This window comes from Phoca vitulina, unplaced genomic scaffold, assembly GCF_004348235.1.
Source record: "Phoca vitulina isolate PV1807 unplaced genomic scaffold, GSC_HSeal_1.0 scaffold40, whole genome shotgun sequence".
Lineage (NCBI taxonomy): Eukaryota > Metazoa > Chordata > Mammalia > Carnivora > Phocidae > Phoca > Phoca vitulina.
In genome coordinates, this window is record NW_022589743.1 from 12669223 (window position 1) to 12696960 (window position 27738).

Consider the following 27738-nt stretch of genomic DNA (forward strand, 5'->3'; position numbering starts at 1 on the left):
AATGTTCCTATTTGTTTCCCATTTGACATTTGTTAATACACTGCATGTGACATGTTTTATTGAAATACACAATCACCCTCAAACTCAGTTGCCAATTTCCAAGTGTGTTTTGTTCTGAGTGAAACCCATATCTGTATGTTCAATTTCATCAAGGACAGTATTACCTTGGTGGTAATTTTCTCAACCTAGTGAAATTTTAGTGAAAACTTACCCCTTTTACTGACAAGCATAACATCTTTCACGCTAGCTAAATACCTATAAGTAATCTGAAAGCACTAATTGAATAAAGTCACTTTCTGCTCTTACATTTCAAGAGCTAAAAGAAAAATTGACCCAATTTTCTGATGCCTAGAAAATTTTAAGAAAAGCATTTACTTCCTTACTTTTGTACTTAAGCATGATACACATTTATTAACAAAATCTGATATTTATTTTTAAATAGCTGCTTAAAGTGGAAAATCTTACTGTTACAGAAGAAAATATTTTTTAAAAAGTTCATAATCTAGCATATGACAATAGCTCCCTCTTGTGGTTCAAAGCATCCACTTCAATTAAATGCATAACTGCAATTTCTCAGTTTCAAATTGTGCTGTAAAAGTTTAGCTGGTATTTAGTGAATCCTTTTTGGAATAAAGAAGGGAAGACTTCCGGAGTCCCGAGATCAAGCCCCATATCAGGCTCCCTGCTCAGTGGGATGCCTGCTTCTCCCTCTGCCCCTCCCCCCACGCTCGCTCTCTTTCAAATAAAGTCTTTAAAAAAAAAAGAAGGGAAGACTTAGAAACATGGGGACAGAACATAATATTCCCTTTTTTGGATACTTCCAGAGTTCCAACATTTCAGCAAAGTGTTTCCAAATTTTTTTATAGAAGCACCAGTTTCTTTCTTACAAATGAAAATACCAAGTAGACATTTTCATTGAAAACATGATGTTCTCGGTTTAAAAGGTTTTCCTCCTTTTCTGTGGTCATAATATGCCAAAGGAAACAGCATTTGACTTTGTTACTTTAACAGGTAGAGATTTGAAAACCGTACAGAGAAAGTACTATTGAAAATATTTTAGCCCAAAAATGACTTAAGGTACTTTTTTCCTTTGTTCGAGATTAGAGGTTGCAGTAACTGGCAACAACCTGTTCTAACAATGTGAAACTGTCCAAAAAGTCCTCTTCTTCCATTCCAAATTTTGTGTACTGATGAATGTAGGCTCTGGTGAAAGAAACAGCAAATGTAAAATAAAAAATCTCAGGCAAATGAATAACTCTTAAAATCAAACAATAAATAGAACTTTCCTAGCTCATGAATATTTGAGGATGGCAGAATCTCTTAAATGTCTTATATTTGCTTCAATGTTAATTCCAAAGATTAGCAAACTCTGAAAGTTTATGTCAAGCTCCCTGTCTTTTTAGCGTTCAAGAGAGTGACAATAAGAAGCACACAGGAAAAAGAAGCATGTTCAGATTTGGTTATCGAACCCAGCACATATTCAACACCATACAGAGATGACTGGGTTCAATATCAACTCTAAAAAGTGCCTGAGAATTTTTACCTAAGCCTTGAAACTGCAGAAACACATTAATCCAGTTCTAGGAATGAAGTGAAGTCTCCCAGGTATTTTTCAGACATGTAATTTGCACTTATGCCAGGTGGTTCTTTGAATATCTCATACCCCCAAAATGTTCTGAGGCAGGAGAAATCATGTTAAAAAGAATGTCAAGGACAGGGCGCCTGGGTGGCTCAGTTGGTTGAGCGACTGCCTTCGGCTCAGGTCATGATCCTGGAGTCCCTGGATCGAGTCCCGCGTCGGGCTCCCTGCTCGGCGGGGAGTCTGCTTCTCCCTCTGACCCTCCCCCCTCTCACGTGCTCTCTCTCTCTCATTCTCTCTGTCTCAAATAAATAAATAAAATCTTTAAAAAAAAAAAAAGCAAAAAAAAAAAAAAAAAAGAATGTCAAGGACAGACATGGATTAAACTGAGGTAATAAGGGCTGCTGCCATTTAATGGGAATGGGAAGAGAACAATACCAGGAAAGGACAGAGTTCACAGTCCTGGGAGTGGGGGCTTATGGAACGGCCATGTGCAGGATGGGGGGCCCTTGGGAATCCTGACTAATCACAGTAGAGGTCTTGCCCATTGATATGGGAATTTTGCTTTGACATTAAGTAATTGTGGCCGAGGTCAGGAAATCTGATAACACATTTCTTAGCAGATGGGAGTTGAACTTGGAATATTTCTTGCTGAACAAGATCAGAATCTCTTCCATTCTTTCAAGGGTCTTATTTTGGAAAACTATTTTATTGTCCCATCCTTATAATGAAATTTCTACTTTCATTTCATTTCATTTAGAAATGACTAGTCAGTAACAGCACTGTAGTAGGTAATTTTACATGATTATCACATTTAATCCTCACCACACATCCTCAGTGTAGACCCACTGTGCAGATAAGAAAATGACGCCTGAAGTAACATGACCCAGTTTCATACCTACAGTGGTAGCCATGCTTACTCCAGGCTATAGGTTGAATGTTTGTGTTCCCCCGAAATTGGTACATTGAAATCCTAACCCCCAAGATGATGGTATTAGGAGGTGAGGGCTTTGGAAGGTGATTCGGTCGCAAGGGTGGAGCCCTCATGAATGGGATCAGTGCCCTTTTAAAAGGGGCCCATGAAAGGTTCTTTGCCCCTTCGGCCGTTTGCCCCAAACCACCTATGAACCAGGAAGTAGGTCTTCATCAGACATCGAATCTGCCAACACCTTCACCTTGGACTTCCTAGTCTCCAGAACTCCTGAGAAATAAATTTTGTTGTTTATAAGATACCCAGTCTGGGCTATTTTTGTTACAGCAAACCAAACAGACTAAAACATTCCAGGTCCTGCCTTGTGTTTTAAGATATTATCTGCCTAAGGTTAGAAAGGTTTGTAGATTTATTTTTTACTTACTTTGAAGCAAACATATTCCACGCTTTGCCCACAATCGTATCAAGTGGTTTTAGTAAGAACTGGCTATTGCTGACCAATGCTGCAGCCTTCTCATATTTGCTAAAGGCTCGGTGGGTTTTCCACGCATTGAAAGCATTAATAGGCTCTAACCAAGAAGTATAGAGAGCTGAATCTTTAAATCCTCCTAGAGTAAAACAACACAAGCCATTGTTTACATCATAAATCATTAATTTTGGAAACAAATTAATAAACATATTTTCTTATTCATTTCACCAGAAGTCTCCTTTTGTTTTGCCTTTTAAAACTAGCTTTATGGGCGCCTGGGTGGCTCAGTTGGTTAAACGTCTGCTTTCATCTCAAGTCATGATCCCAGGGTCCTGGGATGAGTCCTGCATGAGGCTCCCTGCTCAGTGGGGAGTCTGCATCTCCCTCTGCCCCTCCCCCTGCTCGTGCACGCGCTCTCTCTCTCTCACAAAAATAAATAAAAATCTTTAAAACTAGCTTTATATTGCTTTTGCATAGATGATCCATATTCATTGTAAAAAAAATAATTCACACCATTCAGAAAAGTATTATGAAGAAAATTTAATGGATGAAAGACCTAAATGGGGGACAGGAAACCATCAAAATCCTAGAGGAGAACACAGGCAACAACCTCTTTGACCTTGGCCATAGCAACTTCTTACTAGATACGTCTCTGGAGGCAAGGCACACAAAAGCAAAAATGGAACTATTGGGATTTTATCAAGACAAAAAGTCTGCACAGCGAAGGAAACAATCAACCAAACTAAAAGGCAACCTTCAGAATGAGAGAAGATATTTGCAAATAACATATCTGATAAAGGGTTAACATCCAAAATCTATAAAGAACTAATCAAACTCAACACCCAAAAAACAAATAATCCAGTTAAGAAATGGGCAGAAGACATGAATAGACATTTTTCCAAAGAAGACATCCAGATGGCCAACAGACACATGAAAAGATGCTCAACATCACTCATCATCAGGGAAATACAAATCAAAACTATGATGAGATACCACCTCACACCAGTCAGAATGGCTAAAATTAACAACCCGGGAAATAACAGGTGTTGGTGAGGATGCAGAGAAAGGGGAACCCTCTTAACACTGCTGGTGGGAATGCAAACTGGTGCAGCCACTCTGGAAAACAGTATGGAAGTTCCTCAAAAAGTTAGAAATAGAGCTACCCTCGGACCTAGTAATTGCACTAGTAGGCATTTACCCAAAGGATACAAAAATACTGATTCAAAGGGACACATGCACCCCGATGTTTATAGCAGCATTATCAACAATAGCCAAATTATGGAAAGAACCCAAATGTCCACTGACTGTGAATGGATAAAGAAGTTGTGGTGTACAGGGGCACCTGGGTGGTTCAGTTGGTTGAGTGTCTGACTCTTGATTTCCACTTGGGTCATAATCTTCGGGTCCTGGGATCGAGCCTTGCATCAGGCTCCCCACTTAGTGGGGAGTGTGCTTGAGGATTTCTTTCCCTCTCCCTGTCCCCCTCCCCCAGCTCGTGTTCTCATCTCTCTGAAATAAAGAAATAAAATCTTAAAAAAAAAAAGAAGTTGTGGTATACAGATACAATGGAGTATTACTCCACCATAAAACAGAATGAAATCTTGTCATTTCCAACATGAATGGAGCTAGAGTGTATTATGCTACATGAAATAAGTCAGTGAGAGAAAGACAAATACCATATGATTTTACTCATATGTGGAATTTAAGAAACAAAATGGACAAACATAGGGGAAAAAAGAGAGAGAGGCAAACCATAAAACAGACTCTTAACTACAGAGAACAAACTGGCAGTTGCTGGAGGGGAGGTAGGCGGGGGATGGGCTAAATGGGTGATGGGTATCAAGGAGGGCACCCGTGATGTGCACTGGGTGTTGTGTGTCACTGATGAGTCACTAAATCCGACACCCGAAACTAGTATTACACTATATGTTAACTAACTGGAATTTATTTATTTATTTAATTTTTTAAAGATTTTATTTATTTGACAGAGAGAGACACAGTGAGAGAGGGAACACAAGCAGGGGGAGAGAGAGAGGGAGAAGCAGGCCTCCCGCGGAGCAGGGAGCCCGATGCGGGCTCGATCCCAGGGCTCCAAGATCATCACCCAAGCCGAAGGCAGATACTTAAGGACTGAGCCACCCAGGCGCCCTCCTTTTTCTTTTTTCTTTTTTTCTTTTTTTTTTAAGATTTTATTTATTTATTTGACAGAGAGAGACACAGCGAGAGAGGGAACACAAGCAGGGGGAAAGGGAGAGGGAGAAGCAGGCTTCCCGCCGAGCAGGGAGCCCGATGCGGGGCTCGATCCCAGGACCCTGGGATCATGACCTGAGCCGAAGGCAGACGGTTAACGACTGAGCCACCCAGGCGCCCCAACTAACTGGAATTTAAATAAAAACTTGAAACAAACAAACAAAAAAGAAAATTTAAAAGTCAACTAACATCTGAAATGTTACCACCCAGAGAAGACCATGAACATTTTGCTGACCTTGTGTCTGTAATTTTACAAAAACGCTGTTCCGTAATCTGTTTTCATTCAGTAATATGTTGTGAACCTCTTTTCCATGTCAATAAATATCACTCATAAAGTTTTATTATATGAGTATACCATAATTTATTTAACACATTTCCTACTGTTGAGCATTTAGGTTGTTTCTGCATTTTTTTTTTAAAGATTTATTTATTTGACAGAGACCAAGATAGCGAGAGCAGGAACACAAGCCGCGGGAGTGGGAGAGGGAGAAGCAGGCTTCCCCCCGAGGAGGGAGCCCGATGCGGGACTCGATCCCAGGACCCTGGGATCATGACCTGAGCCGAAGGCAGACGCTTAACGACTGAGCCACCCAGGTGCCCTGTTTCTGCATTTTTGTGTGAAAGATATTTCAGTGACTATCTTTGCAAGAACACCTCTCTGTATGTATGTCATTTGCTGTGGATACATTTTTGGAAGTTTGATTACTTTATATATCCTCTTATTAATTCTCTTAATTTAAAATCTACAATGAAGAATATGAAGAAAATGTTCTGAGGTGGGAGAAAGTATACCATTTGACAGACTTGAAATGATCCCTTTTAATTACCACTTTCTTATCAAAGGTGTATTAACAGGAACTAGATTATTTGGTTTTCTTTCTTTCTTTCTTTCTTTTTTAAGATTTATTTGTCAGAGAGAAAGAGAGAGAGCACAAGCAGGGGGGTCAGAAGGCAGAGGGAGAAGCAGGCTCCCTGCTGAGCAAGGAGCCCGATGTGGGACTGGTTTTCTTTATATCACAGCTAGAAGCAGCCAATTTGATACTGTTAAAATCATCAAATAAGGAGTACCTGGGTGGCTCAGTTGGTTGGGCATCCAACTCTTGGTTTTGGCTCAGGTCGTGATCTCATGGGTCGTGGGATCAAGGCCCTTGTCAGGCTCTGCGTTCAGCAGAGTCTGCTTGAGATTCTCTCCCTCTCTCCCTCCCCTCGTTCGCGCATGCACTCTCTCTCTCCAAAATAAATAAATAAATCTCTAAAAAAATAAAACAAAACCATCAAATAAAGATAAGACAAACTTGGAGATTTTCCATAAAAATACAAAGCTGACAGGTTACTGCTCTTCGAACTTCCTGAAAGTTTTATAACAAAATGCTTGTCACAGAGACCACTAGTTAGGCTACATGACCTATTCTCCCCTTCTTCTTTAGTAAGAGAACCCCCAAATTTTAACTGTGCTCATGGCCACTCTTGCAGCTAGGTGTAGCACATGAGTCAGCCCCAATCAAAGGTAATATAAACACTAGTATGGTGTGCAACCCTAGGAGGAGGCGGGTGGCATGCTCATACCTATGTGATTTGATGGTGAAGCTCAAACAGATGCCTTGGACTACAAGGAGGAAGCTATAAAGTGAGGACAATAAGAACAGCAAGGTTCAGAAGAAAATTAAACCTGTATCTTGTTTCAATCACTTCTATTTTTGGTGTCCGGTCACATACTAACTGATACAATGGTTACATTTTGCTACTAAAACACAAAATTATGATTTTCCTTTCTTTAAAAATAAATTCAGGGACTTCCTTTTTTAAAAAAAAATGTGTTACCATGTAGATGTACAAAATGTACATATTAATTTCACCTTAACTTCTGCTTACCCAGATCCGCACTGTGCACATCTTTCCCACGAAGGATGACCAAGTTGGCAATGGACATGTTAAAATGAAGCCCCCTGTTGAGAGACGCTTTACCCAGAGTAGGAAGTCCTGGTAAAGGAGGCCGTACCTGCCAATCAATACCTACCAAAGGAAAAGAAGCAAGAGATTTTAAAAATAGCTCTGAGCAAGAAGAGAAAAACATATTACGGTATGTATATTTTACATAAATTTTTATTTGATAAGTAAAAGTTGCTTTTTCTACTAAATGTTTAAAAATTCTTATCTGGTTGACCTAAAGTGATTCAAACTACTCAATCCTGAGAAAGGCATGAAATATTCTTCATAGAGTATTAAAGGATGGTGGTATATGCACACAATGGGTTTCTCCTCACCAGTAAAAAGAAACTACTAATACACATAACAAACAACAGGGATAAATCTCAAAAGCATTATGCTAAGTGAAACAAGCCTGACTCAAAAAATTACATACTGTAGGATTCCATTTATAGAACATTCTGGAAAAGGCAAAACCATAGGAATGAAATTCAGATCAGTAGTTGCTAGGGGCTGGAGTGGGGGGCAGAGAGTGCCTACAAAGTATGAAGGAACTTTTTAGGATGATGGAAACACTCTATCTCAATTGTGGTGGAGGTTACACATTATAGAGGTTTGTCCAAATTCATAGAACCATACACCTAAAAAGGGTGAACCTTACTTTATACACCTGTGGGAACAAACAGAATACATACAAAAATGTTAAGGGATGTAGAAACAAAACAAAAATAGGATTGAAAACTGACCAGTCATGTAGAAATATTAAGAAAATACTTTTTTTTTTTAAGATTTTATTTATTTATTTGACAGAGAGAGACACAGCGAGAGAGGGAACACAAGCAGGGAGAGTGGGAGAGGGAGAAGCAGGCTTCCTGCCGAGCAGGGAGCCCGATGCGGGGCTCGATCCCAGGACCCTGGGATCGTGACCTGAGCTGAAGGCAGACGCTTAACGACGGAGCCACCCAGGTGCCCCAAGAAAATACTCTTAATATATACAATGAAATATTACTCAGCTATCAGAAAGGATGCGTACTTACCATTTACATTGTCATGCATGGAACTGGAGGGTATTATGCTGAGTGAAATAAGTCAAGCAGAGAAAGACAATTATCTTATGGTTTCACTCATATGTGGAATATAAGGAATAGTACAGAGGATCATAAGGGAAGGGAGGGAAAACTGAAGGGGAAGAAATCAGAGAGGGAGACAAACCATGAGAGACTCTTAACTATGGGAAACTAAGGGTTGCTGGAGGGAGGCAGGTGAGGGGATGAGGCAACTGGGTGAACGATGGACATTAAGGAGGGCACATGATATGATAAACACTGGGTGTTATACGCAACTGATGAGTTGTTGAACACTACATCTGTAACTAATGATGTACTGTGTGTTGGCTAATTGAATTTAAATTAAAAAAAAAGAAAATACTCTTAAAGTATACGTGGGATAGGGATAAAATTCAGCACACAGCAACAGATTGATTTTCAACAAAAATAGAAACACAAGAAACCAAAAATTTTGGCATGCTGAACTCAATAATAAGACAAACAAGCCAATTTAAAAGTCAGAAAGATGTTTGAACAGAATTTCACCGAAGAAGATAAACAAATCTAGCAAGCATATGAAAAGATGCTCAACATCACAGTCATTAGGAAAACACAAATTGAAACCACAAGGAGACATTACTTAACACCTATTAGAATGGCTATAATCAAAATGACTAACAATGTCAGATGTTGGCAAGGATGTGGAAAAACTGAAACCCTCTTAAACTGTTTGTGGGAATGTAAAATGGTGTAGCCACTTTGGAAAAAGTATAGCAATTTTACAAAACATTAAACACAGACTTATCCTTTGACCAAGCAATGCCACTTATAGGTATATAATCAAGATACTGGGGGCGCCTGGGTGACTCAGTCGTTAAGCATCTGCCTTCGACTCAGGTCATGATCCCAGTGTCCTGGGATCAAGCCCTACATCAGGCTCCCTGCTCTGCAGGAAGCCTGCTTCTCCCTCTCCCTCTCCCCCTTCTTGTGTTCCCTCTCTGGCTGGGTCTCTCTCTGTCAAATAAATAAATAAAATCTAAAAAAAAAAAAAAAAAGTCATTGTAAATCGCACGTTTGTGAGATATTCTAAAAAAAAAAAAGAGACTGAAAACATATGTCCAAAGACTTTATACAAATGTACGCAGCAGCATTATTCATTTAGACAAAAAGTGAAAACAAGCTAATCATCCATCAACTGTTGGACATCTAAACAAAATGTGGTATATCCATCTAATGGAATGCCATTCAGCAATACAAAAGATTGAACTACTGATATATACTACAACATGGATGAACCTCAAAGACACGAAGTGAAAAAGGTCAGACACAAAAGACTATATATTGTCTACTTCCATTTATATTATATGTCCAAAAGAGGCAAATCTATAGAGACAGAAAGCACACCAGTGGTTGTTTGGGAGTAGGAATAAAAATGGGAATTGACTGCAAATGAACACAAGGATTTTTTTGAAGTGATGGACATATTCTACAACTGGCTTGTGATATGGGTGCCTGGGTGGCTCAGTTGGTTAAGCATTTGCCTTAGGCTCAGGTCATGATACCAGGGTCCTGGGATCGAGCCCCACATCGGGCTCCCTGCTCAGCGGGGAGCCTGCTTCTCCCTCTCCCTCTGCCTGCCGTTCCCTCTGCTTGTGCTCTCTCTCTGCCAAATAGATGGAATCTTAAAAAACAAACAAATACAGCTTTTACAGTAGGTCATAAATTTTTAAATATCTTTACTGAGGTGTGATTTATATACCATATGCTTCACCTATGATAAGAGTATAGCTCGGTGATGTTTTTAGTAAATTTGCAGAGTTATGCAACCATTATCACAAGCCAGTTTTTTTTTAAGATTTTGTTTATTTATTTATTTATTTATTTGAGAGAGAGAGAGCACAAGCAGGGGGAGTGGAAGAGGGAGAGGAAGAAGCAGGGTCCCGCTCAGCAGGAACACTTAACGGACTGAGCCCCCAGGCCCCCCTAAAAGCTGTATTTGTTAGATAATTCATCACTCTATATTACCTAGAAATAAAAGGTAATCAACATTATGTAAAAGTTTCAAAAATAAATAAATAAAAGTTTCAAAAAGAAAAAAGAAATGAAGCCTTCCAAAGTTAGGCTCTTGAAAAACTAACATATAAAAAATGAAAAGGGAAAAGTTAAGCAAATAAAATTTAAAATGGGAAGAGAAGTAACAAAAAAGGCATTATCAGAAATAAAAATAAGCCCCAGATGGGTTAAAACTTAAATATTAAACATAAAACTATAAAAATACTGGGGAATACTAAATATTTTATATCTGAGGCAAGGCTCAGAATCTATAAAATAGGAAGATATACGGCTCACATAAAAATGGAAAACCTCCATATGGTGAAAAATACAATACAAAAGACAAAAATGATGGAGAAAAATATTTGCAACCCATGTAACAAAAAAGGGATATAAATCCACAATGTTATATTTCCTTCCATCTAAGACACCATTGATTTTAAGAGAAAAAAATGTTGTCAAATTATGTCAATTAAATGATTCATTCAGATCATTAAATTTTATACTTATTGAAAGAGTTCTTTTAGAGTAAATTAGGTTTAGATTTTTAAAAATCGTATCATTCTTGAGCAACCATAAAAAATGTAACAAAATAAATTGGTTAAGGTTTTCCTAAAATGTTTTCACAGTGACTTTCTCACTTTTTGACTCAGCGTTAATGATGCCAATGTTTTGTCACACATTACTGTCCTCTGTCTCTGCACAGCATTGGTGATACAGCATTCTTTAAGGGGATCCATGAAAACACTAAGTCACTGGCTCTTAAACTAGCTTTGCTATCATGTAGAGAACCATCTATGTTTGACTCCTGATTAAGGAATGTTGCTAAACTTGTCTGTTTAGCATGACGACTGCCTCTTCCCTACCCCAGCATAAAACTGAAGGTTTACATTCTGGAGAGGATATGACTGAGGGTCTCTGGTCTGGAGAGCACAAGGCAGAGTTACGGGTAAGGTACATAATGAAACCAGAGAGATCTAGTAAAACCCAAAAAAACCATGACCCCTCCCCTCCTCTTTCCCCAGATCACTTGGGCTTTGCCTAAACCTTCACAGCAGAATATCCAACCCAGGAGACAGGCAAAGAGAATATCCAGGGTGACAAGTGTCCCCTGGTTGTTGAGGGCAAAAAGTCTCGATTGAAGCAGGGCAGATGGCTTTAGGGAGGGTTTCTTTTTCTTCTTTTTCTTTCTTTTCTTTCTTTTTTCTTTCTTTCTCTTCCTTTCTTTCCCTCCCTCCCTCCCTTCCTTTTAAAAAGATGTATTTATTTTTAGAGAGAGTGTGAGTGAGGGCGGGAGGGGCAAAGGTAAAGAATCTCAAGCAGACTCCCCGCTGTGCAGGGAGCCCAACTTGGGGCTGGATCTCATGACCCTGACATCTGAGCCGAAATCAAGAGTTGGATGCTTAACCAACTGAACCACCCAGGCGCCCCAAGCAGTCAACTCTTGAATTTGGGGTTTTGATATCAAGCCCCATGTTGCGCGTACAGTTTACTTAAAATAAAATAAATAAAAATAAAATTATAATTTAGCTTGGTTCAGAGAGCCAAGCCAAAAGCCATGAAAAATTATTCGTAGGCCTTGCATTGTAATCAAGAAACTGCCAGGATGTGCCCTGCTGAATTAAGGGCCATTGACTCCTATGTACCTCTATTTCCCCCTTTCTAAGGAGGCTGTCTATAAGTTATGCTATGCCTGTTTCACCATTATCTACTGATCGGGGGTGGGGGGGAGGTAACTGTACTCAAAGAGCTATAGTCAAACAAACAAAAACAAACAAAAAAAACCCCCCCAAAAAAGATCTATACTCAAAAAATCTCACCTGAGGAGTGTAAATCCATACCTGGACCTGCTTTTAGATGACAAGATTCTGGAATTTAGCCTGATTGCTAAAGGGCTTTGGGAGCGGTTAAGTCCATTCTGTATATGGGAAGACATGATTCGGTAGGAGACAGAGGGCAGAGAGTGGTAGCCAGCCTCTAAGATGAACCCCAGTGATCCTTCCCTCCTGGTTCTGAGGCCCTTGTGTGGTCCCCTGTCACATGGCATAGGGCTTAATAACCTTAATAATCAAAAAGATGATGTAGAAATGATGGCGTGTGGGTGCTTCTGGCTGGCTCAGTCGGTACAGCATGTGACTCTTAATTTCGGGGTTGTGAGCCCCATATTGGGTGTAGGGATTACTTAAATAAAATTAAAACTAAAAAGAGGAAAACGGTGTGTGACTTCCAGAGCTAGGTCATAAAAGACATCGTAAGTTCCGCCTGGCTCCCTCTGCTATTACTCATTTCTTCCGTTGCTAGGACATGTGGAAACAGATACATGGCTGAAGGTGATATTAATAGGGTCAATCTTCATATGGAGCAGTCTGATAATATATGAAGATTTTTTTTTTACAGATTTTATTTATTTATTTGAGAGAGAGAGAGTGAGAGAGCACAAGCAGGGGGAGTGGCAGGCAGAGGGAGAAGGAGAAGCAGGCTCCCCGCTGAGCTGGGAGCCTGACATGGGGTTTGATCACAGGCCAGGACCTGGAGATCATGCCCTGAGCCGAAGACAGACACTTAACCATCTGAGCCACCCAGGCACGCGCATATATATATATATATATATGTGTGTGTGTGTATATATATATATATATATATATACACATATATATATGAAGATTTTTAAAGCTATTTGTCTCAACCTGTTGACATAAATATATTTATTCATATATACTCATATATATGAAAATATTTATATGTTCAAAGCTGTATCTATTACTGTGAAAAAATGTTGACACTCAAGATTCTGCATGGGAAAATGACTAAGCAAACTGTGGTTTACTGACCTAAGAGAGTTCAGAGCAGCACGTCTTATACTATATACCCTGAGGAACACTGTGTTCCTTGAGATGTTAATAGGTATTACTAGAAAAACAGGTACTGAGTCCAAAAAATTTGGTAAGCATTCCTTTAAGATGTAACATTTCTATTTATCTCCAGATCTCAGGCACTATGATCTACAATCCATAAGGTATCACTGGTACGTAAATGTAGAGGAAATCCATCCGCTTTCATAGTATTGAAACCTGTCATTGTTATTTGTGATAAAATATATGCTGCTCAAATAATCACTAATAGTAGTGATTTCCAGTTAAACATGACAGACTGAACATACCAGTCTACTGTCCCTCTCTCCCAAAATCTCACTAACAAGACAATCACGGACATTTTTAAAAGGCATAAACAAGAAAACAGGGAAGGGAAGAGAAGATCATGGGAACAACACTGGAAGCTGGCAAGCCAATGAACCAGCGGTGGCTGACTTAGCAACCAGAGAAAGCTGATATTTCTGCCCCCAGCGGAGGTCCTGGAAACAGGCCAGGACTTCTGAAAGAGGGGAAAACAAGAGCATTAGTGCGCGGAGTGGGGAGAGCCTGAGACGACCTCACTCCCGGCAGCAGAGGGCGTGCCCCGCTTCGCCCTAGAAGCCGTCTGCTCAGGAAAGGCTAACCCAGGGAGGCTCCGGCCGCGCGCTGGGCCCTGCTCCAGGCTCGGAAGATACAGCAGTAAACAAAACAGATAGAAATCTCTGCCCTTCTAAAGCTTACATTCTACTGAGATAATGGAGGATCCACACTAAGGAATTCCAGAATGTTAGAGACAAAGAGAAATCCTAAAAGATTCAAGAGAGGACAAAACAGGATTAGGAATCAGATTGACATTGGACTTCACAGCACCACTGGAAGCTGGAAGGTAACAGAACAATGCCTTCAAAATTCTGAGCAAAAATGACTCCCCACCCTCAGATCCTATACCTGAGCAAACTATCAATCAAATGTAAGGGCAGAATAATGACATTTATATAGCTTTAAATTTTTTTTTTTTTTACCTTCCCTGTACTTTTTCTTCGGAAGCTCCTGGAGAGTGTGGTCTATCAATATGAGGGAATAAACCAAAAAAAAAAAAAAAAAAGGTAGATGTGAAATCTAGGAAATCAGATAGAACACAGAACGAGGCAGAGATGCCGGTGCTGGCTGCTCATCCAGCCCGGAGAGCAACCAGGGCAGCAACAAGAGGATGAGGTCTCCAGAAGGGACATTTCCAAGCAGACAGTGAAAGTAAGAGAGTACCTGATGGGTTTGAACATGTGGAGAAGGGATCCATTTTTATGGAAAAATTTAGGGATAGATGAGTGATAGGCACACAGAATACTGACCAAGGAAGCATAATTTTTGTAAAGTCGTCTCTATACCCAGTGTGGGGTTCGAACATGAGTTGCATGCTCTACCGACTGAGCCAGACAAGTAAGTGTCTTACACCCCAAATAAGTGTAATTATCAACCAGAGGAAGAAAAAATTAACTGTACATGAAATAGGATTTAATCTATGTATACAGTACGTGGCTCAACTGTAAATAATATCTACCTATCAAGAGTAATATAAACACTGAAAACTAATCTAACTCAAAAGTATGTTGTAACCATAAAATATAAAATAAGTAACAGTATAAGCAAGATACTTAGAAGTATGGAGGGGAATTCCAGAAAAAAACAGGTAAAAACATTGAAAGTAGTTTCATTGGGGCAGGCGGGACGTGTAGGACAGGGAACTGCTCTTTTCCTTGTTATAAATTCCTATTGGACAATTACTTGGCTTTAAAAAAAAAACCTGAGATATAACTTACATACAATGCAATGTACGGATATAAGTATACACTTAGATGAGTTCTGACTATTTGATTTTTTTTTTTTTTTTTTTAGGATTCATTAACATTTAATGGACAGGCAGAACATGCCCTACAGAACCTGGATGAATTGAAGAAGGCTTAATATCAGCAGGTTTGACTATTTGATTTTTTAAAAATACGTGCATACATCACTCTGATAAAAATAAAATGAAATAGCAGCAGCTGGTGTGCGACTCTTGATCTCGGGTTAGTGAATTTGAGTCCCATGCTGGGTGTAGAGATTACTAAAAATAAATAAATAAATAACCTTAAAAAAAATAAATGTCAGGGCGCCTGGGTGGCTCAGTCGTTAAGCGTCTGCCTTCGGCTCAGGTCATGATCCCAGGGTCCTGGGATCGAGTCCCACATCGGGCTCCTTCCTCGGCGGGAAGCCTGCTCTCCCTCTCCCATTCCCACTGCTTGTGTTCCTGCTCTCGCTATCTCTGTCTCTGTCAAATAAATAAATAAAATCTTTTAAAAAAAAAAAATAAATAAATGTCACGCTCCTCTGAAATTTTTTTTCATTTTTGGGAAATGAAACTGTGAAGTGATTAAGGAACCCTCCTGGGATGTCCTGGTGAGTTTCTGAGGGGGCCTCCCTGACCAGAAGAAGGCACCATTGTTTCAACTGGCCAAGCAAGTTTAAATTGAGAATTCCAGTACAGGCACTTTTCCCAGCTTGTGGCCTGCATATTTTTAAAATACCCTTTACCTTCTTCCATTTTTGAATTAGAAATGAGCATCTGTCTCAGATGTTTGAGGAGGCCAGCCCAGGTAAATGTGCTGTATGCCAGTGAGTTCTCAGACATTTGAGGAATGTTACGAATACCCAGCATCTTGAATTCAGGATGGGGAACTAAATTCTCCATTAAGTCTCCTGTAAAGAAAAAAAAAAATCTGAACTAAACTTTTAAATTCCATTACATTTCCATTGGCCCATACACAACTGTGGTTTGATGGTTTTAGGGGCCAAACATGTTTTCTCCTCCAAGACCAGAATTGCTTAAATTTAAAAACATAAATAGAAAAATAGAATTTCAGAGACAATGTCTATTTCAGATTACATATTTTGGCACCTATCTTAGCACGAGTGAGAAAAGACACTTTGCCAAAAAGGAAACAAGAATTTAGAAGCTAAGAAACTGGAAACATGAATGAAATATTTAGCTACACCCCAGGAAAATAAAGTAAGCATGAGAACGACTATGCTTTTATCATCATTTTATATTCACTAAACATTCCTTTAGAAAATTTTCGTAGATCTCTTATTCATTTTACCTATTTAAATGGTAATCAGAACCTTTTAAATCAAACTCTTCTAGGAAAAAAGACACGATTAGTGATTCCTCAAGACAGGAATATGCCTATCTTTAGAAACTTATATTTGTAATGAAACAGGATTATGGAGAAAGGCTAATTTGTTTTGCATTCAGAGCTGTTTTGTATATTTATAGAAAAAAACTAGAGGAGGGAGAAAAATATATTACTATAACAACATGAAATGTAAATTTTATAACAGTACAAACTCATATCGTATATCCTAAGGAAAAGAACAGATTTTGACAAAAACGTCTACAAAGTGCTGCACAAATTGATCTTATGGCCAATGGAGTTTCCTCTAAACACAAAAATCCTTTTCTGCAAAATACCTAGAGCTGAATTCTATTGCACAGCACAAATAAACAAGTAACAGTCAATGGACATAGCCTGAGCACTAATACATGAATTATTAATTGTCACAGTTTACTTTTCCCTCCAGCCTTCTTGTTCACCCACTCTCATTTTAACCATTCTGGGACCCATTGAGACCCTATTTTGGACTGAAGGTTTGTTCCCCCTCAAATTCATATACTGAAATCCTAACCCCCGAGGTGATGGTATAGTAAGGGTGGAGCCCTCCTGAATGGGATTAGTGTCCTTATAAAAGGGGCCCTACCGAGCTCTCTAGCCCTTCCTGCCGTGTGAGGACATGGTGAGAAGGCAATCTGAGAACCAGGAAGCAGGCCCTGACCAGACTCTACCACTGCTGCCTCGATTTTGGGACTTCCCAGACTCCAGAACCACGAGAAATCAATTTCTGTTGTTTATAAGTCACCTAGTATACAGCACTTTTGTTATAGCAGCCTATGGAATAAGACTAACTAACCCACGGACTTTCTGACTTCTCAGTCCATTAGTCTTCCCCTTGCTTCACTTCTCTCCAAACCCAACTACTTGCCCTTTTCTCTTCATCAGATCTTTCTAGTGAAAACCCAGTCTTGGACCACCCTCTATCCTCACGTTCTCTGTGCCTGTCAGAGCACAGCTTTAGCAAGTCGCCCCATCTCACAGATGGGACCCCTCAGAATTTAGATGCCAAACACTGTTGCCCACTAACGCTGATGCTTTGTTGTAAAGGTGCCATCTCCTCAAACACCTGAGTGGAGCCATGTGGATATCCGAGGTCATCTAGTGCAGAGACTCTGGAGCACGGCAGACATACCTGAGAAACGGCATGGAGGCCAATGTGGCTGGAAGAGAGTGAGTAGCAGGATATAAGATCAACAAAGCAGTGGGAAACCAGACAGAGCAAAGCCTTACATATGACTCCAAGGACTTTGGGTTTAACTCTGGGTGAGACGGGAAACCTCTTGAAGGTTCTGAGTAGGAGAGTAACAGGATCTAACAGGATTTAACCTTTTAGACAAAGTCAGAGTTCTGGCTGCTATACTTAAGGAAAGACTGTGGGTTGGCAAAGGTTTTTTTTTTTTTTTTTAATATTTTATTTATTTATTTGATAGAGAGAGACACAGTGAGAGCAGGAACACAAGGAGGGAGAGTGGGAGAGGGAGAAGCAGGCTTCCCGCTGAGCAGGGAGCCCGATGCGGGGCTCGATCCCAGGACCCTGAGCCGAAGGCAGACGCTCAACGACTGGGCCACCTAGGCGCCCCTGGGTTGGCAAAGGTTGAAGTGGGAAGACCAGGTTAGCTGCCTTCCAGCCAACTCCTCACATGACATTTCCATTACGGTATGGCAAAGGCACCTCACACTCAACACGCCTAAGACCCACCTCTTTCCTTGCCCTCTACTGTGCCCCACAAACCACATCCTTTTTCAGCGTCCCCAGCGCTAGTGAATAGCACTACAATTTATACTGATATGCAAATCAGGGCCTCACGAATTCTGCTCTACACCTCCCTTTATGTCATTTTCCAGATCCAATCCATCACCTAGTCCTGTGCACTTTACCCCACCCCCAATTGCTTTCAAATCCATCCTTGTTAGCTCCATTTATTTAGTCCCCTTTAGCAAGGACCTATTATATGAGAGGCACTGTTCTGAGGACAGGGGACATGGTGGTGAGCAAGGCCTTGCCTTCACAGAGCCTCTATTCTAGTGGTTAGAAACAAAGAATAAAAATGGTAATAAGTGAACAAAAACAACATCAGAGAGTGATAAGTGCTAGGAAGGGAACATATGGGATGATATTATAGACACTCACTCCTCAAATAGGATCATCATGGAAGGCCATTTTAAGGAGGTAACAGCGACCTCAGACTGGGAAGATGAATGGGAAATGGCCAGGAGAATATTCCTGATAGAGGGAGTAGGAAGTTGATGAGGACAGCAAGAACAGACCTCCTGGTGAGAATGAGCTGGGCTGTATGATGAATAAAGAGGCCCCCGAGGCTGTGCCCCTGAACGGACAGAATGGCAGGAAAGAAGGGAACCTGGAAGACAAAAGCTGTATCACATACAATTGAGGCAATGGTAGATTTCACTGTAAGAAAGCTGGACCTAAGATTTTAGAATCTTTTTTTTTTTCCCCCCTGTAGGCTCCATGCAGCCCTGGACCTAAGATTTTAAAACTGAGCAACTGAGGGAGTGAGAAAGAAACAAACTTCTGGGAGAAAGCTCTCTGTTTCTGACACATTATGTTTGGGATGTCCATGAAATGTGTACATACAGATGTCATACAGGAAGGCTGCTGGATATAGAAATCTGGAGCTAAGGGAATTGGTCGGAGTTGGAGATAAACCAGCAGGCTGGAGAATACAGATGGTGTTTAGAGCCATGAAAGTGGGCCAGTTATCAGGGAGAGGGTCCAAGACCAGCATTTAGAGCTTGGGAAAAAAGAGGAGCCAAAAGAAGAGAAAAGAAGGAAATAAAAGAAGTAGTCACTGAGATAGAAGGAAAATCAGGAGAGGGCTGTCACAAAAGACAAAGAGAAGATTTGGAAGACCAAAGGTCAGCCATGCCAAATTCTACTGACAGGTTGATAGAAACGAGGACAGCAAAGTGTCCACTGAATTTGGCAATGTGGACATACTTGTGACTTGTAAAAAGCAATTTCAGAAAAGTGGGGGGTGGAGAAACTAGAGCAGAGTGGGCTGAAGAGTAAAGAGATGAAGAGGAGAGGACAACAAGGGCAGACACCCTTGCGTTGTTCTAAAGAATAACAGAGAAATAGGTTCAGTCACTAGAGGTGAGGTCAAAGGAGGGTATTTTCAGTGTGAGAGATGCCAGAGAGTTGTTAATGGCAGTAATCCAGGAAAGACGCATGGAGGACAAGAGATGAGTGACGAATTAAGTCCCTGAGAAAGGAGAGGGCTTGAGACCCAGAAGCCAAGCGAGAGATCAGCCTTTGATAGGAGCAGGACACTTCTCCCACTGGAACACCAGGTGAAGTGCAAAGGTGAGTCCAGACAGTACAGTAAGGTTTGCAAACGTGGTGGGGGAGTCGAGAGAGCTCCTGTGTGACTAAGTGCCTTTATTTTCTCAGTGAGGTCCAGTGAGGAATCACTAGACGAGCCTGCAGACTCAACCTCCAATCAGCTATCCACAGGCAGTCCAGTGGATTTTTCAAAAGTAAAAGTGATTATGTCACTAACCTGCTTAAAATTGTTCAGCAGTTTTCCCCTTTTCTTTGGGTGATGAGGAAGGCCTCTAAATGGCTTACAAGGACCTGCAAGGCCTGCCCCTGCTCACCATGTTAGCCTCAGGTTTCAGGCACCCCCCTACCCCATTCTCTGCACTCCAGTGCCACTGGATTTCTCTCTTTTGATGTGCCACGCTTCCTTCTGCTGCAAGGCCTTTGCTCGTGCTATTCCCTCTGCACATGCTACTATCTCCTCCCTCCCTTGGCTAAGTCATGTCCGAGTCCTTATCCAGCTCTCGGCTCAAGTGTTATTTCCTCAGGGCAGCCCTCTCTGCCCCTGTAGCCTAAGTCTGATCTCTTCGTGACACATTCTCCTGAAACTGTACTTCGTTCCTTCAGAGCACTTCACTCAGTTTTTAATTATATGTTCTTGGTGTAATTTATTTGTTTAATGTCTCTCCTTCCCATTTCACAGTGAACACAATGTCTGCATTGGCTCCCACTGGATCCCTGACATTTAGCATAGTGACTGGCACATAGTAGGAAGTCAATAAATATTGGTTGAGTGAACAGATGTGCAACATGGTAAGTACTATGACATACAGAGAAATTAACAAGATACAGGTCTCCAAGGAAGAGATTAGGACTGAGGAGGGTATAGATTATGGAGTTATTTGCATCTAGATGGTTTGAATTGATAAGGCACCACTTGACAAGCTGAAAAAAGAATGATGGATTTCTTTATGGGGTGATGAGAATGATGGTTGTACAACTTTGTGAATACGCTAAAAATGGAATCGTATACTTTAAATGAGTGAATTGTATGGTATGTGAATTACATGTCAAAGTTGCTGTTAAAAAAAAAAAAAGAAGAAGAAGAGAAAGGATCCTGAAGAATGGAGTCAATGGGTATCACAACTCTTCAGAAATTTAGTAACTTCTCAAAACTTCAGTAAGACAGTTGGAGAGTGAGGTAGCTCTTTAGGAGGTTTTTGAGAGGAGGGAAACCTGAGTGTATCCTCAGATAGAGAGGAAGAGCCAGTGGGGAGTAACTTTGAGGCTTTCAGAACATAAGACTTTCCTACAAATTACATACAAGAGGACAAATACCTAATGGATTTCTTCTGTAGTGACATGAGCTTTCCACAGAATACGTAGGCTGGAACACGCTTCCCAACTGATGTGCAAGGACTTGATTTATATCGCTAAAGGAGATCTGCTTGATGTTCATCAGTTTCGCACAGATCTTATGAAGAGCATCATTTTCATGAACAAGGAGGGCATCTGAAGATCGGTACAAGTGAGAAAGAGTCAAAATGGAGTTGTAGTTCTGGACAATAACCTGGAGAGGAAAAGTCAGAAAAAAAAAAGGCAAGGGAAAAGAGTGGTTAAGAGGATAGATTTGAAGGGCATCCTGCCTGGATTCAAATCCCAGCTCTGTCACTTTCTAGATCTATGATCTTGGACAAGTTATGTAATCTCTCCAAGCCTCAGTTTTCTCACTTGTACAGCCAGGACAGTAATTATACCAGCTCCGAGAGTTGTAAGGATTAATGATAGAATGCAAGTAAAGCACTTAGAACAGTGTCCTGCTGTTTGTAAGGGCTCAAAAAACAGTGATTACTACTAGCCCACTTTCTTCCTACAACATTTCCTACAGTGACTTAACTCATCTCCATTTTATTATTTCTCTTACAAGGCTGATCAACAGGAAATTGATCTATATAGACATTTCCTCTCAATGGGAAGAAAGGAAAATTCTTTGAAGGTTGGTAATGGCATGATGAACCCCAACATAAGGTCAAGGTCCCTCCTTTACATACTATAGCCACAGGGACTAATCCAGGAATGGGTTCCTGAGAGAAGATGCACAATTGTCTCCTTTGGAATTTTTTAAAACAAGGACACCTCATTCGTTTAGAAAAGTTTAAGCAAAGTTAAATGAATTGTTCACAGAAGTACTATATTATATAATGAATGACTCCTGATGTAGTGACTTGACATTTCCAAAGAAAGGGTGAGATCAATCTTTTACCTATATTTATTTCACTTCAAAGAATACAAAATACAAAATTTTCTTTTTCTTTTTTTTAAGCTTTATTTAAGTAATCTCTACACCCCATGTGGGGCTTGAACTTACAACCCTGAGATCAAGAGTCACATCTTTTCCAACCGAGCCAGCCAGGCGCCCCCAAAATATAAAAATTTTCAATTAATATGTTCATACCTCACCAGTTCCATAAGGCCATATAATCTGATTCATTTTCAAAGAGTTTGAGTACTGATCTTGTAAATTCTGTGTAACAAAGGCTCCTAGCCCTGATCCTGTGCCCCCAGCCATACTCATTATAATGAAAAAACCACTCAAAGAGTCACATTTCTCCACTTCCTTCTGGATTAGGTTCATTATAGATTCTTCATGCCTGGGTCCATGAACAGAGTAACTATGCAACACAAAAGAAACAAATACAAACACCTTTCAATTTATTCAGAAAGAGGCAAGACAGGAAGATATAGGATAGGGAAGGTTTTTTAAAACCCATGGATGTGAACTAGCTCTCATGAAAGGTACAAGTGCCCTGACTGATAAAATTTAAAATATATACGTTAAATATATTGAACAGGTGAACAGGACTGTGGGGAGAGTGAATTTAATGGGTACAGAAAATTCTCTTTTAAAGGCCATTCCTGTAGCTGAAGACTTCAGTTACCAGGTCGTTCTGCAAGCTTATGGTACAAAATAATATTCAATATTCATAATAATACTCCTAAAGCAGTAGTTCTCAAACTTTGCTGCACATTAGAATTACCGAGGGAAGCTTTATAAAAATCCCAATACCCGGGCTTCATCCTAAACCAATTAAATCAGAATTTCTGAAGTAAGACCCAGGCATCAGAATTTTCCAAAGAACCCTAGGACATACTACTGCCTTGTTGTGTTCCCTGTTAGCTGGAATACCTGCCAGATAAAGATACTGTTTTGATAATAAGTGAGTTGGTGGAACGACAGTGATGAAGTGGAAAACCCTGCAGCAAGAGATCCTTGGTTTTATCATTACCTGGACCTGAAGCACAGACATACATGAGATGGAATGAAGAGTTTCTTCCGGGTGAAGTCACTCTCTAAATTTTAAAATAGCAATTTCAAGATTATGTGCTTGGTATATCAACTATGCAGCCGTAACTATGCTGTCCAGGTAGCTGTATCTAAACCGAAATCATGAGGAATTACTCTTACCCATATGCCCAGTTGTTTCCAGAACCTTGTTTTTGACAGAAGCATGAATGCTGGCCATATTTCCATCGGCCAGACTGGGCAGCCTTTGATAGTGTTTGATTGGTAACTTTAGGTTCCATATCAACAAGTACAGCCCGGGCAACTGGAACTAGAGGTAGCAAAAAGACCAAAAGAAAAATATTTCATATGTCTTATTTGGGTTATTTCAGAGCACAAATTTCTAGGTCCAAAAAAAAAAAAAAGTCCAAAGGTTAAGGATAGAAAGATCTGTCATACTGCTTAGAAATTAAGGTGGGCAGGGGCGCCTGGGTGGCTCAGTTGGTTAAACGACTGCCTTCGGCTCAGGTCATGATCCTGGAGTCCCTGGATCGAGTCCTGCATCGGGCTCCCTGCTCGGCAGGGAGTCTGCTTCTCCCTCTGACCCTCCCCCCTCTCATGTGCTTTCTCTCTCATTCTCTCTCTGTCAAATAAATAAATAAAATCTTAAAAAAAAAAAAAAAAAAAAGAAATTAAGGTGGGCAGCAGCAGGTATATGCAGATGGTTCATAATGCCTAGCATTCTACTAAGTAGAACGAATCAGTGTGGGCTAAAATGATCCCTGGGTCAGGTCTACAAACATCTGTTGAGAGCTCACAATGTGCCAAGCACTGTGCTGGGAACACAGAGATGAAGACAACATCAATCTAGCCCTAGAAGCAGTAGTGCAAGAGATAAAACTTAATCGCAGTATGATGTGGTACGACCCAAAGCAGGCCGGGCTCAGACCTTGGAAGTCCTGGTATGGAGTGCTAAAAAGCTTAAAAATTTATCTATAAGATAATGTGAAACTACTGAAAATGTTCAAGCAAGTGAGGAATTGTCAGATGGCTTTTATTTTTAACTAATTAATTTTTAAAGATTTTATTTATCTATTTGTCAGAGAGAGAGAGCAAGCAAGCGAGAGTACAAGCAGGGGGAGCGGCAGGCAGAGGGAGAAGCAGGCTCCCTGCTGAGCACGGAGCCCGATGCGGTATTTGATCCCAGGACCCTGGGATCATGACCTGAGCCGAAGGCAGACGCTTAATGACTGGGTCACCCAGGCATCCCTTCAATTTATTTTTTAAGTAATCTCTACACCCAATGTGGGGCTTGAACTCACAACCCTGAGATCAAGAGTCACACGCTCTACCGACTGAGCCAGCCAGGGGCCCCATCAGATGACTTTTTAAATACAGCAGTGTGGAAGATAGATATGATAGACACAAGAGTCAAGGCAGGGAAACTAGAAGGAATGTCTTAAAACAATCCAGGTGAGAGAGGACAAGAGCCAGAACTAAGCCAATGGCAGTGAAGATGGAAAGGGGAGAAGAGATATGTAGGAGGTAAATTAAGCAGCAGATGATTGTTTGATGGTATGTGGGCAGTAAGAGCCCAAGTTCTAAAGGAAAAATAATGAATGCCCTAGGCTATGGAGATGTTGAGTTTGAGGTACACATGGAGATGCAGGTGGAGATGTCCACTAATCAGTCTGCAGCTCTGAAGAGAGGCTAGGCTGCAGATTTGAGAATCACTAGTGTCAAAGAAGTTGCAAATTACAAGAGTAACTGAAGTTGCCCAGAGAGAACTATACCAGTGAGGACAGAGGAGAGAGAGTCTGAGATGCAACCACTGGAAAAGAAAAATTCAGAGACTAAGGAGGAGTTTTAAAGAGGGAGTTTGAGGGCGCCTGGGTGGCTCAGTCGTTAAGCGTCTGCCTTCGGCTCAGGTCATGATCCCAGGGTCCTGGGATCGAGTCCCACATCAGGCTCACCCTGCTCTGTGGGGAGCCTGCTTCTCCCTCTCCCTCTGCTGCTCCACCTGCTTGTGTGCTCTCTCTCTCTGTCAAATAAATAAATAAAATCTTTAAAAATAAATAAATAAATAAATAAATAAATAAATAAATAAATAAGGAGGGAGTTTTATAGTTAATGTTACAAAATCCAGGACAGAAGTTAAGTGAACTGAGAAAAGAGAAACAGTCACTGGATCTAGGAGATTACTAGGAACTTTTTTTTTTTTTTAAGAGAGGGAGGTGGGGAAAGGCAGAGGGAGAGGGAGAGAGAGAATCTTAAGCAGGCTCCACACCCAGCATCCAGCCCGATGCGGGGCTCGATCTCACAACCCTGAGCTGAAATCAAGAGTTGGATGCTTGGGGTGCCTGGGTGGGAAGCCTGCTTCTCCCTCTTCCACTCCTCCTGCTTGTGTTCCCTTTCTCGCTGTGTCTCGCTCTGTCAAATAAATAAATAAAATCTTAAAAAAAAAAAAAGTTGGACACTTAACCGACTGAGCCACCCAGGTTCCCCACTAGGAACTTTTTTTTTTTTTTTAATTAACATACAATGTACTATTGGTTTCAGAGGTACAGGTCTGTGATTCATCAGTCTTATATAATACCCCATGCTCATTACATCACATGCCCTCCTTAATGTCCATCACCCAGTTACCCCATCCCTCCACTCCCCTAGGAACTTTTCTTTGAGCACTTCAGTAGTGGTGTAGGGCTTAAAGCAGGACTGTAGTTGGTTTGAGAATCTTAGATGAGAAGGTAGAGAGATAAGAAGGAAAAGAAAAGCTTGGGGTGCCTGGCTGGCTCAGTCGGTAGAGTATGTGACTCTTGATCTTGGGGTTGTGAGTTCAAGCCCCATATGGGGGGTAGAGTTTACTTAAAAAAAATTGCAACGCTTATTCCAAATTCCAAATCTCTGTACTCTATACCACCCCACAGTGCCTACACACAAAATGGAATAAAATTTTTTTCTTAAAGATTTTATTTATTTGACAGAGAGAGAGAACACAAGCAGGGGGAGCAGCAGGCAGAGGGAGAGGGAGAAGCAGGCTCCCTGCTGACCTGGGAGCCCGATGCGGGGCTCGATCCCAGGACCCTGGGATCATGACCTGAGCCGAAGGCAGATGCTTAACCGACTGAGCCACCCAGGCGCGCCAGGGAATAAGTCTTTAAAAAACAAAAGAAAAGAAAAGAAAAAAAAGCTGTAGTTGTATGTTGTTTGGTTGGTTGGTTTTAGGTTGGTGAGATCTGAGCATGCTCATGTGCTGACAGGAAGTTGCCAGTGGAGAGGCAAAGGTTGTTAACACAGAAACAAAGGGCTGAGAGCAAAGTCATTCCCTAGAAAGATGGGAAGAGATGGGGTTCAGACACCATGTGGATTGAGGACCTGGCCTTGAAGAGGTGTCAGATAAAGGAGAGGAATATAGATGGATCACACATACCTCCATTTTCCTCCTCACTGAAGAATCTTTCTTTGCAAGATGCTTGATATGCCTCATTCTCTCTTTTAGAGCAGAGTCCCTGGGGACAGTGTGAGTCAGTATGTAGAGCATCAAATACTTCAAAACCAATCTGATTACCACACTGACCAAGTTGCACTGTTACTATTGACATGCTGAGATGCAAACTAGGCCTATTCCCTCAAAAAAGTGAGCAACCTGTAATAGAAAAATATAGGCTTTGAGAACCACTACAGTACTAATAAACAAGGAACAAATAAAATGTCAGATGTACATCAATAAAAAACATAATTTAAAAATGCCATATATATGGTGTTGTAGATGAAATAGCTATGTTGTCTAAGGAGCTAATCATTCAAGGAAGTTGTTTTCTTTCTCTATATATTTTTGGGATTTGGAATTTACTGTACCCAAATGCATTCATAGACAGCTCAATAGTGTCTGAAATCTGATTTGTATTCACTGTGTTCCTAAGCATGCATTTAAAACAAAACAAAACAAAACAAAATGAATGCTAGTTGAAGGAATTCCTAGTACATACTTTATACTACAGGGGCACACAGAACACAAAAGTTAGCTCAACAACTGTACCTATTAATTTTCTCTCTTCTAACTAATGACTTTCTACCAATCACCTTCTGGCCTGGTAACTACAATAACGCAAGAAAGACTTCTGTTTAGACATCAAGGAAGACAAAGCTTGGAAAGAGAGGACTAGATGAAACAGGAGAGTAAGTCTTCACTATTTTTAACAATGAAAAGAGACAATTTTTGGTAAAGACTTCACATCAGGTCTTCGCAGCACTGGAAAGAGCAGGTGCTTTCGAGCCAGACTGTACTTACAATGTTCAAACAACCCTGCAAACTAGGTATTCTCATTTAATAGATAAGGAAACTGAGACTCTGAAAGGTTATGTGACTTTCGCAAGGCCACCGAAATAGAATAGCAAAACCAAGTTTCTCCCTTTCCCCACCAGTCCCAGGAGCTCCCCATAAACCCCACTCACTCACAGACCCAGAACCAGCCGTTTCCGTCCCGTTCAAACTTCAGCGGGCCAACCCCCTCATTATGCGCATGCTCACTTTCGATTTTAAAAAAAGGCTACGGAGAACGAATTGCGCATGTTCACAAACGAAGAGTTTTGTTGTGTGTGTGTTTTTTTTCCCCCCCTCTATTCAGAAAGGTTAATTACGCATGTTCAATTTCAATTTATCAACTTCAGACAAGGTACGCATGCTCATTGTCCATCAAAAGCTTTAGCCGAGAATGCGCACGATCTAGCTACCATAAGAGGCTTCGGCTGGGGTTCTGCGCATGTTTCTGCCAGTACCTGGCTCCAGGAGATAGCTCTACGCATGTTCATTGCCCACAGTTTGGCTTCACAGACCGTTGTACGCATGCTCTAGCGCTGA

The 27738-nt window shown here is 40.8% G+C and overlaps 1 protein-coding gene across 4 annotated transcripts; it reads right to left on the reverse strand.

The window, feature by feature from the left end:
* Nucleotides 1-733: 733 nt before the first annotated feature.
* Nucleotides 734-27602, reverse strand: TUBD1 (tubulin delta 1). Of its 4 annotated transcripts, none has more exons than XM_032429280.1 (9): nucleotides 27341-27602; nucleotides 26308-26523; nucleotides 23061-23208; nucleotides 22050-22266; nucleotides 20933-21164; nucleotides 15677-15841; nucleotides 7102-7242; nucleotides 2935-3118; nucleotides 734-1203 (listed from the first exon to the last, which is right to left on the reverse strand). In XM_032429280.1, exons 2-9 carry the CDS (start codon nucleotides 26477-26479, stop codon nucleotides 1101-1103), a joined length of 1362 nt encoding a protein of 453 aa, XP_032285171.1. In that variant the 5' UTR covers nucleotides 26480-26523; nucleotides 27341-27602; the 3' UTR covers nucleotides 734-1100. The 4 variants fall into 4 exon arrangements, with proteins under 4 accessions (XP_032285171.1, XP_032285170.1, XP_032285169.1 ...); XM_032429279.1 differs by having other exon boundaries at nucleotides 27337-27602; XM_032429278.1 differs by having other exon boundaries at nucleotides 27333-27602.
* Between the last annotated feature and the right edge of the window lie 136 nt (nucleotides 27603-27738).